The sequence below is a fragment of the Danio rerio genome, chromosome 13 (assembly GCF_052040795.2).
Source record: "Danio rerio strain M-AB ecotype USA chromosome 13, GRCz13ab, whole genome shotgun sequence".
Lineage (NCBI taxonomy): Eukaryota > Metazoa > Chordata > Actinopteri > Cypriniformes > Danionidae > Danio > Danio rerio.
In genome coordinates this window covers 12,493,381-12,517,448 of record NC_141033.1, presented here as the reverse complement: position 1 = coordinate 12,517,448, position 24,068 = coordinate 12,493,381, and the positions used below count along the sequence as shown (strand labels likewise).

At 35.4% G+C, this 24,068-nt stretch overlaps 2 protein-coding genes across 3 annotated transcripts in view; one reads left to right on the top strand and one right to left on the bottom strand.

The window, feature by feature from the left end:
- Window positions 1-11,580, bottom strand: part of atp10d (ATPase phospholipid transporting 10D) — a 61,900-nt gene extending 50,320 nt beyond the window's left edge. For both annotated transcript variants that reach the window (XR_015505392.1, XM_087278431.1), the window contains exons 1-3: window positions 11,374-11,580; window positions 5,599-5,941; window positions 5,309-5,503 (exon numbers count right to left, since the gene is read on the bottom strand). Coding sequence is in view for 1 of the 2 variants with exons in the window: in XM_087278431.1 (XP_087134557.1) it covers window positions 5,309-5,503; window positions 5,599-5,888 (485 nt within the window). In the remaining variant the exon portion in view is untranslated. The remainder of the gene's footprint in view (window positions 1-5,308; window positions 5,504-5,598; window positions 5,942-11,373) is intronic.
- A 541-nt stretch (window positions 11,581-12,121) lies between these two features.
- On the top strand, window positions 12,122-23,639 carry commd8 (COMM domain containing 8). The gene is given in 5 exon segments (NM_001077718.1): window positions 12,122-12,200; window positions 13,931-14,086; window positions 16,201-16,353; window positions 16,477-16,632; window positions 23,289-23,639. Coding segments are annotated over 5 exon segments (531 nt in total). The 5' UTR covers window positions 12,122-12,155; the 3' UTR covers window positions 23,310-23,639.
- The last annotated feature ends 429 nt before the right edge of the window (window positions 23,640-24,068 follow it).

The following is a 24,068-nucleotide window of genomic DNA, read 5'->3' as shown; positions in this document are numbered from 1 at the left end:
AGATTATCGAAAAAAATAAATAGCTTAAAGGGGCTAATAATTTTGTCCCAAAAATGTTTTTTGAAAAATTAATAACTGCTTTCATTGTAGCTGAAATAAAATAAATAAGACTTTCTCTAGAAGAAAAAATATTATCAGACATACAGTGAAAATTTCCTTGCTCAGTTAAAAATAATTTGGGAAATATTTAAAAGAGAAAAAAAAAATCAAAAGGGGGCTAATAATTCTGACTTCAACTGTATATAGGATATACATATAAAGGATTAAAATATTACAAAACATATTATTTTCTAGCCTACATAAATATGAAAAACCACTGTTTTTTTGCCTTCTTCATCTCGGGAGGCTTTTTCAGTTTATTCATAACAATTTGCTTTTGTATAATGTTATTATTATTAGCAGTATTATTTATTATATCCATATTTATATTTGATTAATTAAAAATAAGCTTAGATTTGCCCACCTGCAGGGTTTATATAAAGATTTCCCTATCCAAGAGCGAAAGTGAAAGTAGATCTATTATCTCTCATTCTTGCGCTTTAGATGCTCTGTTTAACTGTTTTCTGTTAAAAAAAACAAACAAACTGTTAACTGTTGCTAGTGAAATGCCCAGTTTTTCCACTTCCGCTTAATTTACGTCCTGTAAATAGCAAATGTGCTTATGGCACGACGCAGATGGCTCTTAAAGGGAATGGGAGATGAGACTCTGATTGGTTTATTCTCAAAACACACCTATAACTTATTAGGAAAATAAACTCAACCCTATTAGACCATGCGCCTCGGCGCAAAGTGGATTTTCCCGTCCTTAAATTAGCAAATATAATTTATGACATGCCCTGAAAGCGTTTGCGCCCTGCGCTTTCCGTTTTGCGAATGGACCGTCAAAATAGAGCCCTTAGAGTCATAGCTAATTTAGTTGAGCTTTAGCTTAATCATGATTTCCTAAAAGTTTCCAGTGAGTCTGAAGACCATGATTAGTTGGTTTTCCAGTGTTAAATTTAGAGCTAAATTTAGAGGAGCTAAATTCTGGAAAACAATGGTCCTCAAGGAACAAGTTTGGACAGCCCTGCAATACACCTTTCATCCTTTAAAAGCTCTTATGGGGTAAAACTACTGAGGGGATTAGGACACTTCATAATAAAACAGTGACAAAAGACTCTTCTCATTTTTTTTCTATGCCACCAAGCAATTTTGAATTTAAAAGACATCTAATAGCATCTAAACAAAGATGTCTTTGCTAAAACAAGGACAAATTTGGCCTTATATACATTTATCAATAGACCAAAAAAATGTAGGCTACTCATCGAATAAACAGGACTAAATTACTACAATGTGAAGTGTCTAATCAGTATATTTGTTAGACGTGTATTAGAATCTCACTGACAGCCCGAATTTTAGCCAAGACAACCATGTTTAAATGGTTTCTTGACATATTTTAAACACAAAAATATGCTTGCCGGGAAATTCTTCTGTTTTCCATTTTCCGATATAGAGTAATGTTTATATCTTTATAACCACCTCAGAGGATATTGGGGGTCACAAATCACTGGATTTGTGTACAGGAACTGAAAAGTTTGGGGACCCCTGACTTAAATCAATACATTCTTAATGGAATACTACTGCTTTGACTATCAGGTAAAAGTGTTTGGCACTTGGTATAACCCTTCAGAAAGTTAAAATGATAATAAGTTAACCTTCAGTCTTGTGGATAAAATGGACAAAGATACACTGCAGCTAGTAATTATTCAACAAGGCTCTCTTGTAGGATCTAAACATAAGGGTTAGGTGCCTGATTGCTCGGTCTCATCAAATCTAACTAACTGAACTAGCAGCAGGCATCTTGAGTTTCCAGTTACAGTTGTGATGCTTCTTCATAGAGGCTGGTTTAGTGTTTAAGTAATTAAGCCCAACCTAATTTTAGTAATTAAGCCCAAATTAGAGGACAAAAAGATTTCGTATTTCTTCTGAAGGACAAGCAGACTGGTCTAGTCTACAGGTGCAACACTATGCCAGAGAAACACTAAGTTCATAAATGTTTCTGTTTTGTTGTTTAGAAATAGAAAAATGTATCCTCTATTGTCCTTTACTGGCTAACCATTACTCTGTAGGTCATGTTTCTAAAAAATACAATAAACATCACAGATGTGCATGTGAGTGATCATGTCATGGGTTTCTGGATTACACAATGAACCATTTTTTTCAGCTCAGCTTCAATAAAAGATAGTGAAGAAATTTGGGCTGAAAGTTAGAGTAGGTTTTCATAGTCCACTGAGTTCCTCTAACTCTAACTTCTCTAAAAAGATGAAGATGTTTTCTCTAATTATATCACCACTCTAAAATGCCACTGTCACAAGACGCAGATAAAGCTGAAAAGAGGCTCAAAAAAAGGGCATGGATTAACTATGGATCACATGGGCTGTTACCCACATGGTTTTAACCATGAAAATTTATTTGATAAAAAAAACAACAGCTGCACTTGAGTTTGAATAGAGTGAACTGTGATCAAAGTAACAAAATGAAAAATATCTTACTGATGGCAGAGTGTTTCTACAAGCTTGTAAACTTTGCCGAACTATAAATAGTATAGTCATAAAAACATTGCGCAATGAGAAAAACGCAATGTATTCACTGGAATTAACAAACACTGCGCATCAGTCTATGGGCCTCTCAGTTCTTAATCTGTCCTTGATTAGAAGAACACAAGCTTCTCTCACATGACATTTAGTAGAGCTGTTAAATACATTCAAGAAATTATTCTGCACTAAATCTGAGATTTTCCAAATGCATTCAAATTCTTTCTTGAACCAAATTTGAATCGATCTGATTCGATTGCATGATGTGTATGACAGTAATCAGTTAGTTTCAGTTTATACCGCCAGACAGGGCTTTATGCTTGCATATTCTGCTTGCCTTCCATTCCTTATACATATCACCTAAACCTAAAATAATAATTAATAAAGTTAGAAAGGGTTTAAGTGAATTCCAAGAGTCCTTATTGAGAGCTGTATTTAAGTTTACAGCAAATTTGACAACTTATGACACATTCGATTTCAGAGATGCTCTTTTTTTTGAGAGTTTTAGAGTACAGTTAAAATCTAATTAAGAGCGCCATCTGCATAAGCTAGAATTTATTCCTGAAAGATTCGTTTAGGATTAAAATCCTGCCAGATGTATCATGGTCGCAGATCAAAAAATAATAAGAGTAAACATTGCAGGAAAAATTCTAATATGCAAAAGCGAAAACTAAATGCAGAATAAGAAACTTTTCCTCCTCTTTTCCCCTTCACTTCTATTCTTACATTCTCAGATTGCATTTCCAAAAGATTCAATTCAAGCTTTATTTAAATCACATTAGGATTAAGTCCCAATCCCCTCGATTTGTGCCTTCAGATGAAGAGGTATGGGTGTCCCAATTCTACTTAGCTTGATGGCGTAGGGCTAAATGGAAGGGCTAGATACTCTTTAAAACTGAGATTTTTCAGGACCACACTTAAAACCAAGGGGTATGAAAATTTCCCAGAATACACCATCTAAAAGGGCAGCATGGAAACAGACAAAAGTAAGGAGAAGCACAAATTAGTATTTTGTATCATTACAAATTTTTAATACAAACTAGCATTGGTTTTAATACATTCACAACCAAAAAAAAAAAGCTAAAATAAAAAACGCTAAATTTCGCTAGCTGTAATCCATAATAATAACCCCTTTATATAGTGTTCCCACAATATTCTGACACTTGAAAACCCTGTCAGAAAAGTCTGATGGCTGGGAATGAGCTGTTTACAGTGATTGCTATAATGTTAAGGCTGTTTTCGAGTGTTTAGATGAATATGGCCAGGGTGCAAATGCACAGTACAGTTACGATCTTATTGCCACATTAGATCATTATGATAACATAATATGCCTTCAGTGATTTCCTGAAGATAAATACCAAAAAGAAAGTTTGAAGCAAAAGCTCACAATGACATATGATGACATGTGCACGTGTTGTAATGGTGTCCCATTTCTCAGGGGTAAATTTTGAAACCCTTCCCTTTCACACTCACTTTTAAGGACCAAGCGCAAGGGGAAAAGGTAGGGGTACAAAAATAGAATTGGGCCTAACCGTTGCTCCTTTAGCTAATCAGATGAATGGGGATTGGACGTTACTCCAATGCAACTTGTGGCTGTTCAGTGTGGCAGGCAGGGATGCATTTGTTTCCAGGAGTTTCAGATAAAATAGACACCTGTCAGTAGCCCCTTTCACACAGTGATACCGGTAAATATCTGGAAAATTTCCGGAACGACTTTACCGGTGTGTTCAAAAAAGCGCTGTTCACACAGGCGAGGACGTTACGGAAATTTTCCGGAAAAGAGCATTCACACATCCATTCCAAAATACCGGTAAATTCTGACATCATTCAGCACAAATGAGCTTTAAACGGCTGCGCTTGTATTTGTAAACATTTGACTAAATTACAAACTCTGTGGATGATCAATATTGTAAACAACTTTCGCAGGATCACTTTCGCATGTCCAGATGTTCATAATATGTGCGTGTGCAGACGCTCACAGGCTGTTTCACAGGCACACGCAAAGCTTGAAGGTAAACAAACAACGGCTTATCGTAAGCATCTCATCGATGATTATTTACACAGTTGACATTAAGAAGAACATATAAACGTGATCTGACTAACTTCTAGCAGCTAAATGTGTCTGGAAAAATATTCAAAGGCTTTTATTCACACAAACCGCGCGGACGTAAATGCGTCTGACTGTTGTGATTGGCTAAAGCAGACGTCTCACATCAGCATGTTCTAGACGTGCACGCGCTTATTACGGCATTCTTCCTTCTGCATTCACACAGCGCAGCATTCCGGCAAATTGCCGGTAATGTTACAACTTCTCGTTCCGGAAAATAGCCAGAACGAATTTACCGGTATTTTCAAAATGGACCTGTTCACACATACAACCTTATTCACACATACAAAATTGCCGGCAATTTTCCGGAAAGGTCTGTATGTGTGAAAGGGGCTTGTGATTGCTCATTTGGCAGGAGTTTGATCCCATGGATTTGCATTCAGAAAATCAAAAAATTGATACAGAATGATTTATCGCCACAGGTCTAGTATTTAAACCAAAATGATTGTTTTTAAATGAGTAAGGCTTGTGGTGGAAAAAAAAAGAAAAAAAAGGTATTATGTGTAGTGCAGTAAAGGAAGTTGTGAAACTCTACACTGAAAACCCCCACATGGAAACAAAAACATGCAATTATAAAACCGCAGATAACCCGATCACACCAGATAAACATGAAAGAACAAATACTGACCCGCTGTAGACATGCGTCAGCGTGTTGTTTATTTTCTTGTCATAGCGGTATCGTCTGTAGTCCTCCATGGCATCTTTAAAGGCAATAACGGTAAGCACCACTGCCAGGGGGATCATGGTAATCTCCTTCTGAAATGCTTCAACAGCTGGGACCCAATTGAGCAGCACCAGGAATAGGAAGTACAGATTTGCGGCTCTGTTGCAAGAAAACAAAATGTGTCATTAACTCTCACACACAAAAACACACAATGAAATTACTCAGACAATGATGTATTCAGCTCAACATCTGACCTGTGAAACTGCTGGAACAGATTCATGGGGATGAAACTGATGAGGGTGTATTTGGTGGTCCGGATGCTGTTGTTCTGGAAGCCTTTGGAAAAGCTGCGGTACTCTGAATGATGCGGGTCCCATCGTGATACCACCACCCTTCTCTTCCCACTGAGCCGCTGAACCTGAGGGTCCTGAGCATCCTGGCTACTTTTAGGAGGAAGTGATGAAGGAGAAGAGTACCAGCCTCTCCGCCTGTCTGTGGATATCAGCTGCAGGCATCGGTGTTGAACCCAGCGGAGCCGCTCCATGAGGACAGCAGCAAGACGAAATAGCGTAGTCCACGTCTGCACTACAAACAGACCTAAACAGGCAGAAAATTACTATAAATTTGAAGAGCATTCAACCTGATAATTCTCCATTTAAAAACAACAACACAAACAATAACAGCTGAACAGGTTTAACTTGCAATAAAAAAGTGAAGGCAGAAGTTCATTTTACTTCCCTGTGCCAAGGGAAGAGGAAGGAGTTGAAATAAATGAAATCTTATTTCAAGAGTTCACACTTAGATAATGCTTGACTATTTAAGCTAGTTTGGCATGCTGTCCCGGGAGAGAACCCTGAGCTCGGTGATAGATGAGCCCAAGGCTCCCGCCTGGTCAATAAGCATTTGGAGGGATATGAGATCAGGTAGTTCTCGATAGCTTCCCAAAATAGATCACTAGTTGTGCTAGTTTGTAGTAAGTGCTTGTGACTTTAACTTTTGTTGCATAGTTTTTGAGTGTGGGAGGAAACCGGAGTACCCGGGGAAAACCCACGCGAACACGGGGAGAACATGCAAACTCCGCACAGAGAGTATCGGTTGGCTCAGCTAGTGTTGAACCAATGACCTCCTTGCTGTGGGGCAACGGTGCTAGCCGCCAAGCCACCGTGTCGCCCAAACTGAGGAGGAGGGAGAAGGGATGGATGGGGGGGGGGTTTCCAAAACGAAGATGAGGATTGAAGTTTAGGCTGGATATTTATATTGAATTTAGAGTGATCCGATTGGCTAGTTAGTGATTAGTGATAGGGATCAGCTGTAGTCAATCCTATCACGTGCTCCTCTCGAAATTAGTTTGAGAAACTTCACATATCACACTGGACAAAAACCATGAGGTTTAGCTTGTCTGAAACGGCTGTGGTGGACATGAACTGAAAGAGGGATATGGTCTGAAATTGAGGAAACAAAGTCACCACTCAAAAAAAGTATAGCAAACAAAAATGACTACCTAAAAGAAAAAGCATGAAAGAAAAAGTGAATAGAAGACTGTACTGTACATATGGTTTGTAAACAAGCCTTAGTTGAAGACCTTTCTAGCTTAATCTGTAACTATTACATTATTTGCTAATTACAAGCTTTAGCCAAGATTCAGCATGCTTTACAGTAGATAAATGTGTAGGATTTATATTAAAAATAAATACAGAACAAGAATTTCTTCGAGACATTGTGGTATTACACACATTCATTGAGACATTGTGATATTACACAAACGCAAGCAGTTAATTTTTGATTTAAGAAATTGTGGTGTCAATAACTTACTGTGCCATTGGCATAAATACTGATAAATATTATAGTTAGGGTTCGGATAAGGGCTTGGTTAAAAGCTACTGCATGTAATTATGCATAATATACTGTTACTACTAGGGCAGGGCAATATGGCAATAATGCGATCTCAATAATTATTTTCCATATTGAACGATAACAATATACAGTTGAAGTCAGAATTATTAGCCCCCCTGAGTTATTAGATACCCTGTTTATATTTCCCCCAATTTCTGTTTAACGGAGAGAAGATTTGTTCAACACAATTTTCTAAACATAATAGTTTTAATAACTCATTTCTAAGATAACTCATTTGTAAGACACTTTTATACAGCTTAAAGTGACATTTAAAGTCTTAACTAGGTTAATTAGGTTAACTAGGCAGGTTAGGGTAATTAGGCAAGTTATTGTATACCGATGATTTGTTCTGTAGACTATCAAAAAAATATAGCTTAAAGGGGCTAATAATTTTGACCTTTAACTGGTTTCTAAAAATTTTTTAAAAATGCTTTTATTCCAGCCAAAATAAAAAAATAAGACTTTTTCCAGAAGAAAAAATATTATCAGACATACTGTAAAAATGTGCTTGCTCTGTTAAACATCATTTAGTAAATATTTAAAGGGGGGGCTAATAATTCTGACTTCAACTGTATATTTCAAGGTAAGTTGTTAATGCTTCCAGATTTAAAAGAGCATCCCAACAATAACTGAAGCCACAAAAATTAAGAGTCCATTAAGCGGCATAATGTATTTTCGGACAATATTTTTTTGGTGGGCAAAATATCAACACACTTCCAGATTCTATGTGGTACTATGGTAGTATCGCAATCCTATGGCTACAAAATACTGGTAGTGCCACTGTAGTTTGTAAACAGTATTATGATTAATGGTTTATCTACCGTAGATAATGTTGCATGTGGAAAAGTCACTAAGTGCCCATGTTTGTGCAACAATAGACCACAACAATCACTTTAAAAGAAAGACTCATAAATTAACATTTTTAATTACTTTGGATTGTTACCTGATAAGACTGAAAAAATAGATGAAAAACACAAAATAGCAACAGGAAACATTGAAACAATTTTTGACCACTTCATATACAGTAGCCTAATTTTGTTGGAAAAATGCTCTTTTGTAACAAATTTCATTTGGTATAATTTGTATCTTTATTTTAATGTATTTTTGTTGGTCAGTTGTCTACAACAGTGGTTCCCAACCTGGGGTCCGCCAGAGTTCACAAGGGGGCGCGGGAGAGGATAAGTGTTGAGGTAGAAAAAGGCATAAAAATGCTCCACTATTTTATAGGGCTGTACAATTAATCGAAAATCCGGTTTCGATTTCAAACGATTATTAAAAAAGCATTAATCGAGATAAAGTTTATTGCATCATAAACCGCCCCCTTTCCAGTTGTTCACGTTTGTTGCTTCTAAAAGCGCGAAAGACTGCGTGCTTATTTGTGTGTGCAGCACGCACACGCAGTCAGAAGCATGCGGCCGGTCAGCATTCGGTCTCATTCGCACACTGAGACGAGCAGCGGAGCGCAGACATCTAAAGTCATCTTAACGTGAGTGCATTAATGGTCAAATAGATGTCAAAACGCTGTTTTTATTGATTATTTATATTAACCCTCATTTGTGTAATAAACAAACGAGTTGAGGATCAAAAGACGTGAAAGAGAAACCATTAAAGAGACAGCGAGAAATATTCCTGCTACCGCCTGTTTTTATCATTAATCAAACAATGACAAAATCCCTCACTAGTCTTGACTGAAGGACTGCTGTAGCTAAAGTGTTTTTCTTACAGTGAAGATGCTTAAATCACAGTTTGTTTAATATTTTTATTCTATTGTATTTATTTCTCTTTCCTTTGCAAGGTGGAAATAACTGTATACACTTGAAGTCAGAATTATTAGCCCTCCTGAATATTAGCAACCATTTTCCAGCCCAATTTCTGTTTAATGGAAAGAAGACTTTTTTTTTACTTATTTCTGAACATATTAGTTTTGATATCTCGTTTCTAATTACTTATTTCTTTTATCTTTGCTATGATGACAGTACATAATAGTTTACTAGATATTTTTCAAAATACAAACATTCAGATTAAAGTGCAGTTCAAAGGCTTAATAAGGGTAATAAGGCAAGTCATTGTATGACAGTAGTTTATTCTGCAGACAATCAAAAATATATATTGCATAAGGGGGCTAATTATATTGAAGTTAAATTGGTTTCAAAATATTTAAACCTGTTATTATTCTAGCTAAAATAAAACAAATAAGCCTAGAAGAAAAATATTATAGGAAATACTGTTAAAATTCCTTGCTCTGTTAAACATAATTTTGGGAAATATTTCTTAAAAAAAAAAATTCTCAGGAGCGCTAATAATTTTGACTTTAACTGATAATCATTTTGAATAATCGTGATTACAATTATGACCAAAATAATTGTTATTATGATTTTCCCAAAATCAAGCAGCCCTACTATTATATATGTATTTTCAAGTACTAAAAAAAATCTAAATCAAAACATGCTTAAAATTCCAATATAATAGTAAAATTAAAATAAATAACTTTAAATAATTATTTAAATTTTGCTCACGCAATGTGCTTGTCCAACGCGTCGTAAAGGCAAAATCAAAACAAAAATGGCAGAGAAACGTAAATGCAGTGGTTCTTCAGAGGCAAAGAAAAAGATTAGACAAAGATTAGTTGTATTGAAGGCCAAGACAAGTTAAAAGTGATTAATTTATATTTTCTATACATATTATATATTAATATTACACAAACACACACATACAGTATATATATATATATATATATATATATATATATATATATATATATATATATATATAGACAGTACATATGTGTGGGCGTGCGTGTGTATTTATATGGTGGGGGGGCTCCAATGTTTGTATATGTTCATGGGGGGGGCCCCAAAGAAAAAGGTTGGGAACCACTGGTCTACAAAATGAACAAAAAGAATAAATACATTTTTGGTAAAGTGGGGTCAGGTGCAAATAATACTTTTTGGCCTTAAGGGAATAACGAATTACATTCAAGTAGGCCTATTATAACATAAAATATTATATTTCTGACTTATAATTTGAGTTATGAATTACAGTATCACAGTACTACTTGGTATTGTGATACTTCAGCTGGTATACCGTAAGATCACTAATGGTATAGTGACAACCCTACTAGATTCCAATTTCTGCACATTTCTGCTGTTTGATTGACTCAAAAACAATACAGGGTAAAAAAATCCGATCATTAATATTGTTATTGACAAATTTGATCATGATTCAATATAAGTATGTTTATAAACGCAGCCCTAGTTATTACTAAACTATGTGAGATGTGTAACAAGGACACTAAATTAAAGTGTTATTATTTATAACTGAAACATATTTTCTATTTCTAAATAATTAATTAGTTCACATGACACAAACATATTTGTTAGCGATAAATGCCAAAATGGCTTTATAACTGACTATGATTTGTTTTCACCAAATACTCTCATGGTTAAGATAAAACAGAGATTGTCAACACTTTCCAGCTAAGTTTTACCATGTTTTTACCATTTTACCATGTTTTTAAATTTTACCATGTCTTTAGTTTTACAGCATTAAACGCAATATCAAAAAAAAAAAAAAAAAAACTCTATATAGCTTGTGCAGATATCTAGTCAGAATTTTTCTACTAAAACATTTCTCTGGCTAGGTTTATTTTAGTGTCAGCTTCTGAACATGCACATAGCTTAGGGTCTTGCCTACAAAAAGGTATTATACATTTTTACATTTATTTACAGTAAGTAATTGAAAGCGTGAGGGTGTTGTCACCTGATCTGGGCTAACCTTGATGTTCAGTTGTCACAATGGAACCTGTCTAATTTTAAACAGATAGTTAACAAAATATTCAATGGTTTGGGTCAAGAAAACGTGTAATAACGCGACCCTATCACGTGCTACTTGTAAGACGTTGTTAAAACATCGTAATGCTTCAAAACTTGAGTTGTTGGAAGATAAAAGCTCCATCCGGTAACGTTAACGTGCACAATAGATGTGAATCTGACGTTAACCTCGAGAGAGCAAGCGAAGTTCAAAGGAGTGTAAAGCCATAAAACCGCTGCAATCATAACTCTATATGAGATGCCTGGACAGATAGAAAAGCAGCAGCAGCCAGTACATATTTAGGAATAATACAGCCGTAAACTCACCGTTGTCTCATGGAGTGGCCACATTTCAAACTAAACGTTAGGCTCCTGTACATTAATCCTGCATCAGCTTTCCGGTTTACGGTACACTGGTCACATTAAATAAATGGCCTACAGCGACCTAAAAAGGAGAACTTTTTGCTAACGTTACATCTGATCTGACGACCGTACAAGAACCGCGCGGGCGGCAGCCACTGACAGTCACCTACCACCACCCACCAAACATTACACTACTCATAACCTAATCTTCTGTGTGCACAATCATATTCAAATGAAGTAAACAAATAAAATGTTTTTACGTAAACATATACATTTTTATGATAAATAAAAATATTATTACAGGTTAGTTTTTTTTAAGATAATACGACATGTTGGAAACCTTTTTTCGTGGAAAAAAAAGTGTTCAGGTGCCTAAAATACACATATTAATTTAAAATAAATGAACATTATTTATATAAATATATTTTAAATAAAGTCAGTCAAGTTTCTAATATTAGATTAAAATCTTTAGTTCATAACAGGGCTTTGGACTTTTATTTTGAAATTTTAGTAGTTCATGTAGTCATGTAGTTCCGGGTGTCGGTAGTAAAATCTAACTGTGACAGCTCAGAAAAAGCCAGTTATACGTTAACATGTACATTTAATAGACATGTGAAAATGTTTATTAATAATTCCCAGAACGCACACAACAATGTGCAGTCTGAAGACGATTGAGAAGATGATAAAGTCACGTGACGCTTGATCAGCTGACATCACTGACGCCGAGGGAGTAGTCTGACAGCACAATGATCAAATTGCTCGAGAAATTACCGTCTGAAGAATGCCCTAAAGTAAGTATTTCATTTGTTTGTTCGAATTTACATTTTATGAAATGACAAAAATGCACAAATAGTAAAACTGAATCTGTTTCAATTTCAGAAGAAGCAAACTGCGATTGATATACATACGCTTCTTCATCAATGCAGACATTAAAGTTTTGTGAAAAATTCTTGCAGAGTTCGTTGTTCATTTATTATCAATTTACTTGTAATGCTATTATAAATGTTCCCCAATTTTTAAAAGCTATAATTTAAGGGACAATCTACCAGAAGCGTACATTACCTGTCCCTGAAATAAAAAAAACATAAATACAGTGAATAAAGTATTTCATACCAAAAATGTCTAAAATGGACTGATGGTTGATTTCTGTGAGCTGTTTTGTACAGGAATATGTCAATCATTTGTTTCTCAGAGCTTCGTTCTTTATTAAAACACTTTACACTTTACAAACCCTGGCTTTGTCCTTGTCCACAGCCCAGTTAAACTTACAGCTTTAATAGTTTTGTTATGCTTATTTAGAAAAAAAAAAAAGTTTCAGAAAAAGGAAGTTTAATATTTTATCGTTCACATCAACTGATTAAAACATTAAATTATAAAATAATTCCACAAATAAATACTACAATTACCTAATACAAATAAAATTATAAGTGTCCATATGTTACTGTCAGTCCTGACACATTTGCATTTAATTTAACATAAAATGCAACGTTTAAGGGTATGACTTAAAGGAAGTGACATCATCTGACAAGAAGCTGACAGTGATCATTCTATCATTGAATTGTATGATTTTATGCTTGTTTTTGTATGATTTTTTTAGGACACGCTTAAATCAGGCCCTGTCATGTTTTTATAAGTGAAAACGTAAATTTTTGGTAGAACCTCCCTTAAGTAATTCTGATCTCAATCTAGAAACAGGATTGGACAAAACTGGCAGATTCGTAAAGTATTGATTTTGTTATAAATCCTTAAGGCAGCTGAAGCAAAGAGTGCTTCAACATTAATGGAAATACACTTTAATTACCCCACTTAATTATTGTAATTATCCCTGATGATTGTTTTCTGTGTTTTTTTTTCTTTCTGTTTATGTCGCTTGGATTTATATTGTGTTGTTTTTGTGAAGTGCTTTAATTAACTATAATACATCCAGACACTAACAACAATTATCAATAGAGACCTCCTTAAATAAAACAACACTTTTTTTTTGCATCAATTATATTCATTCATTCATTCATTCATTCATTCATTCATTTTCCTTCAGCTTAGTTCCTTCATTCATAAAGATTCGCCACAGTGGAATGAACTTATCCAGCATATGTTTTACATAGCAGATGCCCTTCCAGCCGTAACCCATACACACTCATTCACACTCACAATGCGACCAATTTAGTTTATTCAATTCACCTATAGCGCATGTCTTTGGACTGTGGGGGTAACCAGAGCACCTGGAGGAAACGCGAGCACGGGGGGAACATGCAAACTCCACACAGAAATGCCAACTGGCCTAGCTGGGACTCCAACCTGCGACCTTCTTGCTGTGAGGTGACAGTGCTATCCACTGAGCCATCGCACCGTCACATAAACAGTTGTATTTCATCAACTTACAGTTTATATTAGTCGTGTTTAAATATTAAAATTGAAATGTCAAGCATTCTAGATGAGCAAAGAGTGTATATTATGATCTCTAGCATCTTGACTTTAAACACTGAAGGCCTCATTTGTTTGTGTTTATTTGTGTTGCCAGCTCATACACAGGGTGGTGGATGAGGTGTGTGGACGCAGCGGGCCGAGTAGATCAGACTACAGTGACCGCTGGAGTCTGACAGAATGGCTGGAGTTAATGAACAGTCTCTCCTCTCTCATCCGCTTTGCTGTAGGAAGGGGCTGCTCGGATCAAGAGGTAACAAACACACAAATATATCCACCTTTTTCCACTCATGACAACTCATATTATTTCAAATTATTGGTTGTGCTTTTGATTTGGGAAACTTCCATTTAAAAGAAATTTAAGGAAAAGAAACAAATCACTTCCATTATCTACTTTCACATGGTTGTGCTCCAATAATCCATATACATAGAGTGATAGGTATGTTTGGATTTTGACTTTTTAATCTATCGTGAAAATAATGTTAAGCTTTATGTTTTAACATGACATCAGTATCACAAGCACATCTGTGGCCAAAACTCTTTTGTGTTCACTTTGTTTTTGTTCCTTCAGATTAGTTTCTCTTTATATTGTCTTTATCAGATATTCAACTTTTCTGTAATATTGCTGCAGAAATGCTTGTCTTGCGGTTTTGGGGCTATTTACACTCTGCTGAAAGTATGAAGCAGTGTTTCTTTTAAACAATCAGTAGATGAACTGTAAGGATAATGCCACTTTATTGCACTGACTCCCACAACTCTCACAAAGAATTATTGGTTCCCAATTATTATAGGTGGATACTCTGCAAAAAATGTTTTTCCTACTTGGATTTTTTGTCTTTTTTCTAGCCAAAATATCTCAAAAATCTTAAATCAAGTAGCATTTTCTTGATAAGGAAAGCATATTATTTTGTTTTAAGAAATAATATGTCAAATTCCAGTGAGCTTTTCCTAAAACAAGCTTGTCAAAAAGAAAAACAAGATTATTTTGCTTCCCCTATTGGCAGATTATATTTATATTTTTATTTATAATATATATATTATATATATATATATATATATATATATATATATATATATATATATATATATATATATATATATATATATATATATATATATATATATATTTGCTTGTTTTACATTAAAAACTAACTTCATTTTGAACAAACAAGACAATATTTTTGCTTTTCTACAAAATGCTTCTTGATTTAAGAATTTTTTAGATATTTTGACTCCTGTAAATGTTGAATTAGATTTACTGGTCGTCTGACTTTGAGATTGATTAGGTTTTGTAGATGGATGAGGAACACACCCAACAACACATGCAGGGCAGAATTAGGCCAGTATTCTCTACTCATGCACATTGAGAAACGAGCCGTCAAATTTTGTAAACACATAAAAATGAGTGACCCCACCTCTTATCATATTAAGGCCCTCAAAACCAAGAAATGGACATTGAAAAAGTCCTCTGATTTAGATAGTCCTGAAGTTACAAACCAACACAACAAACATGACTAACATCAGGCAGCATCAGGACATGAAAATGCTCATCCACAAAATTAAGCCCAATCAAATGATAAATGCACGAAAAGAGGAGTATCTGATTTACTGGAATAAAGCAGCCGGAAAACAAAGTAAACTTCAATGTTATTTAGACCTAAATAGAGATTATACGGCCGCAACATATCTGAGTGCAGTTAAGGACAGCCAATTAAGAATTACAATGACCAAATACAGGTTGAGTGCTCATAGCCTGACTGTAGAGACGGGCCGATACGGACAGAACTGGCAACCCAGAGAGCGTCACATCTGCCCACACTGTGCCCAAGCAGAGGTGGAGACGGAGGAATACTTCCTCACCCGCTGCACAAACTATCAGCACATCAGAGAAACATTATAGCCCAAACTACAGAGCATTTACCCACAATTCACGGAGTTAGACAATGAAACACAACTGCAATATTTACTAGGGGAAAAAAATTATTGAATCCTTCTAGTGGCTTAATACATTAATGCCTGTCACAAAAAGAGAGAGCAGACCAATTAAAACATCAGTGATGCGCATGTAAACACACACTCAGACACACACACATTATTTATTATTACTGTTTTATTCATAAATGTTGACTGTTAAATGTACAGTTTATTCTGATTTATTATTTTTATTTAGTTGTTATTATTATTATACTAACATATTTTATAATACCATACTATTAACTGTGTTTACTATGTTTTTTTATTATATATATATATAGTATGTTCTTTTAATGTAAACTTTATAAATGCTTTGGCAATACATTTGTAACATTTGACATCGAATAAAGCAAATATTGAATTGAATTGATTGTTTTGTGCACACGTCTGAAGATGCAGACACTGCTGAGTGATTTGGACCCGACACACACAGAGGCTGTTCTCCAGTGTGTGCGCTCCAGATTCGAGGAGATCCGACGGGCTTTGGTGGACAGAACCAATGGCATCTCTAGCACACAGCTACGTGACTTTAACTGGCAGTTAAAGGTACACAGAAAGCCATGCTTACACAAATCCATTAATGATAGCGATAAGAGGAGATAATTGATTTTTCCATTTGGTAGTGTTCCTTTCTTATTTCTTCCTCTCTTTACTTCTATCTTATTCTAGCTGGCATTATCAAGCGACAAGCTGTCGGCTTTAAACACCCCTCTGCTAAATCTCAGTCTGGACCTGAAAGAGAACGGCATTCAGAGATCGGTGAATATAGAAATGAATAAAGAGGAGCTGCAGACTCTCATCAGTGCGCTAGAGGCGGCTAATAAGGTAATGCTTAAAGAGTTACTTTGTGCCAAAATTATATAAATATATATAAAATATAAAATTTCTTCTTAGTTATATTATTTTATTATAATATTATATTATATTATTAACGGTGTAACGATACGCGTATTCGTATTGAGCCAATCGATACGAGACTTTCGGTTTGGTACGCATTGCAAACTGAACGTTTCAGACTAATATCTAAAAAGATAAAAGAGAATTAGTACAAAAATTCTGCAACGCTTGCCCAGCCTTCAAGCTCTTGTTATTGGCCCACTCTGCTAAAACAGAACGCAAATCCATTGGTTCATATCAGCTGTCAATCACTCAGTTTCGATGACAGGGTGCCACAGCTGTGAAAATGTAAAGGTGTGGATCCGAGAGAATGAAAACAACACTGACAGATTTAGTTTTAGAAACCAGCTAGAGTTACAACCAAGCGGCAACCTCCCGCTCTCCCTCAGGAAGCCAATACGGAAGTAACTAAAACTGCAATTCATCCGAAATTCCGCTAGTCCTGGCCGCTCCTGGCTCCAAAACAGAGCAAATTTCAATTGAGCCCACTGTTAGAATGGCCAACTTTACAGCAGAAAAAAAGGTGTTTACAGCCTGGTACAAAAAAAGATTTTGGTTAATACAGGTAATATTACCCTTCATGACAACCGTGAGGGGGGTGAATTTTTTTTATAACTCATCTGTTTCCTTTATATTAAGTTATATTAAGTTTGCATAATTAAGGGCGAGGTCACTTGATTGACAGCTAGGTCTCGCTGGTCGCCGTCACGTCACGTCACGTCACGTCACGTCAATCCTGCAGATTAGCCACTGAACTCGGCATATTTATCGTATTTCTGTGTTGTTTTATGTGGCTTTACACAGTCAACTGCCTCTGGACTTGTTTCCCACAATTATTAGATGGCATGGCATGCTGAGGGCACTTAATTGTGCTCACAAACTATTCACGTGGCCTCCGTTTCCCATGTGAGTAAAGTTATATACATATCTACCATCTCAATACATGTATTTGTTTTATTTAAGATCATTTATCGTTTATATTTATATTTAGAGCTGTAATGCACTCCAGAATCTGTCAGATTGATTAGCTGTAGGCTCTAGAACAGTCATCTGAAGCGTTGTCATACAGTGTTATGCTGGATTTTATCAATAGTCTTACAGTAACTAACACAGACTATATCTGATGTGTTTGTAAGTAATTTGCGTTTTCCTCCTGTTGAAAAACGTCATAAGAACAATGTTTAGTGGCTCAATGTATTACAGCAGTGTTTTTAAAAGTCTAAACACTTTATTGATATAGTATACAACCAAGCACAAGTGGTCAGAATACAAACGAGTCACAGGTGATAAAGTATTAGGCGTTCTCCCAAAGTAAAGTGTGTCTGAACCAGGTCCAAGCTAAATGCTAGCAGGTGTCTGTAGCTCCGCTCACTCTCCGCCTCTTTGCCCTTGTTTGGTATCCCGCCGTGGGTGTGATGACGCGTGACCAAAATGGCGACGGTTGGCCGCGCCTACTTGTGGCTTCTTTTGCGCTCTTCAGAAACCTATGGGTGTCGTCACGGATACTACGTCCATATATTTTACAGTCTATGGTTACAACTAATGACACATATGATTAGTGATCATTTGCTGAATGTCAATCCAGCATTTACACTTTTCGAAGAATGGATAAAAGACTTCCAGTGGTTAAAGTCCGCTGTGACTAAAGCATTCACCGTAAAGCCAGTGGGACGGAGTTTTCAGGTAACAGTGTTTGTCCCTGAATCTACACATTTTAAGCACGAAATGTTCTAATGTTGTTTAATCCTTCATTTAATCATCACGATGCTGTCAATCGTGCGACTGATACCGCGGTCACCATCCTTAAAGAGTATGCATTCACTGAGATGAAACTAATATTGCAGCTCATGAACAGACCTGTTTTGCTATTAAGATGACGTATGCAAATAATAAGTTAATATATCGTCTGTGCAATATCAGCCACCACCCGTGAGAACAGCACAGTTATTATTGTTAATTCAGTTCATCTCATTCACGTCAAGCAGTGCGTGCAGGGTCGGTGAGCCTATGCAGATTTTTGTTTATTTGTTAATTGTGATTAGAGTGTTAATATATAATAGAGTCTGGTACTATAAAACGAGTAGTAACGGTGCTCGTCATTTTTTAGGTGTTTGCGACTAAATTTTGTCTGGTGCGCCTAAATTTTTGAAGTTATGAACACCGATGCTACCAAGAAAAAAGTTCATTTCGAGCCCTGTTAGACCTTAATTGGTAGTAGTAATTTCGGGTTTTGAGAAAATGTTTAATGTAATAGAGCCCCGTTACATTATTCCTTCATAAGCCTATTTCAGTGAGATAATTCCTGCATTCAGATCCACTAAAATGGCAGGTGACAGTCAAATCCAGCAGATCTGTGCTGTCTGAGGAAAAGGTGGACACTCATCTTTCTGAAAATAAAAAATGACTTAAACATTGATTGAAACTGAGTTCCATATAAAAAACTAAATAGTTATTTTCTTTGTATTTGTTTAACTGCTACATTATTACATTTATTTTTTTATAGAAAGCTTTTTGGTTTTGAGTATAAAGAAGGATTTGTTTTATTTGCTGCTAAGCAGAAGCCCCAGAAGTATACAGTAGCTCTATCACTGTTTAACGTAAAAGAAAAAAAAACAAGATCATACTTTTATGATGTTAGTTTTAATACATTAAAAAAATAAAATCAGAGAAATCTTCTGGCTTTTTTTCTTTTTTTGCTGTATCAAAACATACCGAACCGTGACACCACTGTATCGTATCGAATCGAACAGTGATTTTTGTGAATTGTTACACCCCTAATATATATGAGCAATTCCATGAAAATGTCAACCTTGCCATGAAAAGAAAACTGTTTTCACCAAAATAGCGAAACCGTTCCTACATTTTTTGCGCAGGCAAGTGTTTTACAGTACTTTAAAAATACTTAAAAATGCCTCTGTCAATGTTTTCAAACTAATATATTTGATTTACCAAAGTCAAACAAATGGCAATTTCACATCCGTCACATCCATAACGAAAAAGTGTCACATCCATAACAAAGATTTTCCCTCAAAAATGCAAAAATGTCAAAATAAAATAAAATAAATCAGTTTTGTTCTATAAAGAGCCAACTCTTATCCTTTTGTTGAGAATTATTTATTTTGGGTTGTGCAGTTTAATTCACAGAATTTTTTATGAAACATGTTGTATACTGTAAACCCGCAGACTTTTTTTGTCACATCCATAACACTTGTTTATTTTCCTCATTTAAAGTATAAAAATGTTCACAGATTGAAATTTTTTGATCCCATAACTCTGTGGTTAGTTGTTTTGGAAAATATAATGTTAACGTATACTTTCTCTGCAAATTTATGTTTTGAATTTTTACTGCAAATGTCACATCCATAACGCTGGAATCAGCCATATATAGAAACCGAATTTCACAAAATTTGGGGCACTGTACAAATTGTGAATAAAATCTGAGTGCAATGATGTGGAAGTTCCAAATTTCAATATTTTATTCATCATAGAACATAGACGACATGTCAAATGTTTAAACTGTGAAAAATGTATCCTTTTAAGGGAAAAACAAGTAAATTTTATATTTCATGGCATAAACATATTTCAAAAAAGTTGGGACAAGGCCATGGTTAACACTGTGAGGCATCCCCTCTTCTTTATACAACTGTCTGCAAACATCAGGGGACTGAGGAGACAAGTTGCTCAAGTTTAGGAATAGAAATATTCTCCCATTTTTGTCTAATACAGGCTTTCAGCTGCTCAACTGTCTTAGCTCTTCTTTGTCTAATGGGTAAAAGATCTGGACTGCAGGCTGACCATTTCAGTACCTGGATCTTTCTTCTACACATCCATGATGTTGTAATTGATGCAGTATGTGGTCTGACATTGTCTTGTTGGGACATGCTAGGTCTTCCCTGAAAGAGGCGACATCTGGATGGGAGCATATGTTGTTGTAGAACTTGGATGTACCTTTCAGCATTGATGGTGTCATTCCAGATGTCAAGGCTTCATATGCCATACACACTCATGCAACCCCATACCATCAGAGATGCAGGCTTCTAAACTGAGCCCTGATAACAACTTGGGTTTACCCTGTCCTCTTTAGTTTTCAAAAAGAACTTCAGGTTTTGATTAGTCTGACCCCAGAACAGTTTTCCACTTGCCACAGTTCATTTCAAATGAGCCATGGTCCAGTGAAAACACCTGCACTTCTGGATCATGTTTAAATATGACTTCTTTTTTTACCTTAAGTCGGCAACGATGAATAGCACAGTGGATTGAGTTCAACGACAATGTTTTCTGGAAGTATACCTGAGCCCATATTGTGATTTCCATTATAGTAGCATCCCTCTTTGTGATGCAGCGCCATCTAAGGGCCCGAAGATCATGTGCATCCAGTATGGTTTTCTGACCTTCACCCTTATGCACAGAGATTGTTCTAGATTCTCAGAATCTTTGGATAATATTATTAATTGTAGATGGTGATAACTTCAAAGTCTTGACCTCCAAGAGACACTGCCACTCTGAGAGGCTCTTTTTGTACCCAATCATATTGCCAATTGAGCTAATAAGTGAAATATAATGCAATTGCTTACTGCTACCTGTCCCAACTTTTTTGGAATGTGAAGCTGTCTTGAAATCCAAAATGTGCCAATATTTGGCCTGAAGTTTTAAAATGTCCCACTTTCAGCATTTGCTATGTCATCTATATTCTATTGTGAATAAAATATAAGTTTATGGGTTTAGTAAATTATTGCATTCCTTTCCAAGAGACACTGCCTCTCTGAGAGGCTTTAAGTACCCAATCATATTGCCAATTGAGCTAATAAGTGGAATATTGGTCCTCTGGCTGATCCCTATATATATATTAGACTTTTCTAGCCTCTTACTGCTACCTGACCCAACGTTTTTGGAATGTGTAGCTGTCTTGAAATCCAAAATGAGCCAATGTTTGGCCTATAATGTAAAATGTTTACTTTCAGCTTTTGATATGTTATCGATATTCCATTGTAAATAAAATATAAGGTCACACTTTTATTTTGCATCTACATCCCAACTAATTCTCATTGGATTAAGTGGACTGTTAGGTTAGGGTTAGTGTAAGTTGACATGAACTTGCAAAGTTCTTTATAGTCAGTTAAATGTCTGTTAAAGGAGCAGTATCAGCAGATATTAAGCAGACAGTCTACTATTACTCAAATGGACCATCAAAATAAAGTGTTACCAAATATAAGTTTATGAGATTTGTAAATTATCGCATTCCTTTTTTATTCACAAATTGTACAGTGTCCACACTCTTTTGGAATCGGCTTTGTGTTTAAGAAAATACACGAATGAATGATAAACTTTATTTATCCCAATGCTTTGTGTTTAAGAAAATACACGAATGAATGATAAACTTTATTTATCCCAATGCTTTGTGTTTAAGAAAATACACGAATGAATGATAAACTTTATTTATCCCAATGTCGTTCCAAACCTACTCAAAGTTTGTCTTCAATATACAAATGAACATCAACAAATTTGACAGATTTTTGTCCTTTGTTGAAAGTCACTTCACCCAAAACACCTGAAAATGTTCCTAAAGAGATCAAAATCCACTTTTAAGAACTGATAAATGTGGAAGATTGAATAAAAACATTAGCTTAATCATAACGCCTTTACATGTGAGAACAAACATCACTGGAAAAACTCACTGGCTGCCACACAATAAGCAAGTGTGCTTATTTTGAGAGGGAGAAATAAAAGAACAGCATTCAGACAACTAACGGCTTTCAGAGAGAGAAAGAAATAGTTCAAATTAAACTGAAGAATCAATAATAAAGTTTGTATTGATATTATTAGAATTAAGCTGGTCTGTAAGCTAATTTAAAAGAATCATACAAATTTATTGTTTTATTTGTTGCATTGAAATGCTTTTGTTGATCTATCTGTGCTGATTGTTGATCTTTCCATCAATTTAGATGATAGTTTCTTAGGTTTGTGCTTTGCCCTTCAAAGTGAATATACTAGTGCACCTCTTTATGTGCATATAACATAAACTTCAGAAGCAAATTGAGTCAGTATTTTTTGTTATACATAACCTGCTAGGCATGGTCAAGGTTTAAAACCTGCTAGAAACTAGAAACCGCTAGTTGTTGTTTTTTAAATCCAGACATTTGAAAAGAATTTATTTTAGAGCAGTAATCTCAATCCTATGAAACCGTGATATTTTTATCCAAGGTTATCATTCATTCATTTTCTTGTCGGCTTAGTCCCTTTATTAATCCGGGGTCACCACAGAAGAATAAACCGCCAACTTATCCAGCACATTTTTACGCAGCGGCTGCCCTTCCAGCCGCAACCCATCTCTGGGAAACAAGGTTATCATACCATCAGAAACTTATATCAGCCCATGCCTACAGTCTAACCGGCTAAATTCGACTATGCTGTTTCCATCAATTTTTATACGCATTTTGGAATATCACACCCTCATTTAGATTTATAAACTTTATCACATCGCAATTGCTTTCCCTAAAAATCAAACCCACATCCTTTGCATTGCAGCATATTTGAGCTACAGGAAGGCCAACACTTACCTCTTCTGAAACTGTGTCTTATTTTAGGTGGTGCTGCAGTTGAAATGACGATACCAACAAGTGCATTTCCTTACAAATGTGATTCTGTGCCATCAAACTTTCATAGAGAGGATGTCCTATCTCTGTATTAGGAGACAATATCTTTATGTGGCAGAACTGGGAACTCGTGAGGAGATAATGAACAGTTCAAAAGACTGAAGGTCTGAGGAAAAGCTCCATCAATATGAACTAGTGCTGACTCGGGAATTGCCTGTTTAGCCTTTTGAAGCTGAGGATTTTGGACACATAAAGAGAAAGTAAATAAATGTACATAAATCGTGGTTTCACCCCACAAAATGTTGCATCGCATTTCTAAATAAAGTAACTAAAAACAACGCACATGTTGGTTGTTGTTGCTTTTTTTTAAATACATTTTTAGCAATGTACAGTACTGCTGTAACACATCTAATACCAGATCAGCAGATGCTCTCTTGCCGTTTCTTTCATACAGAGTTAAGTGAATCTGCATTCTTTAAGTATGTTCCGTTTGGATCGAGCTTCAAGATATACTACACATGAAATCTGGTGTAGAGGTTTAGAGTTGCACGTTAAAGTGGATTAAACATGGGTGTCATCTTAATAATATGAATGTGATTTTGCCTTCATTACTGTCACATCACACCAGTAGTTCCATTCCCAGAAGAACATAAGATCATTGTTTTATATATATATATATATATATATATATATATATATATATATATATATATATATATATATATATATATATATATATATATATGTATATGTATATATATATATATATGT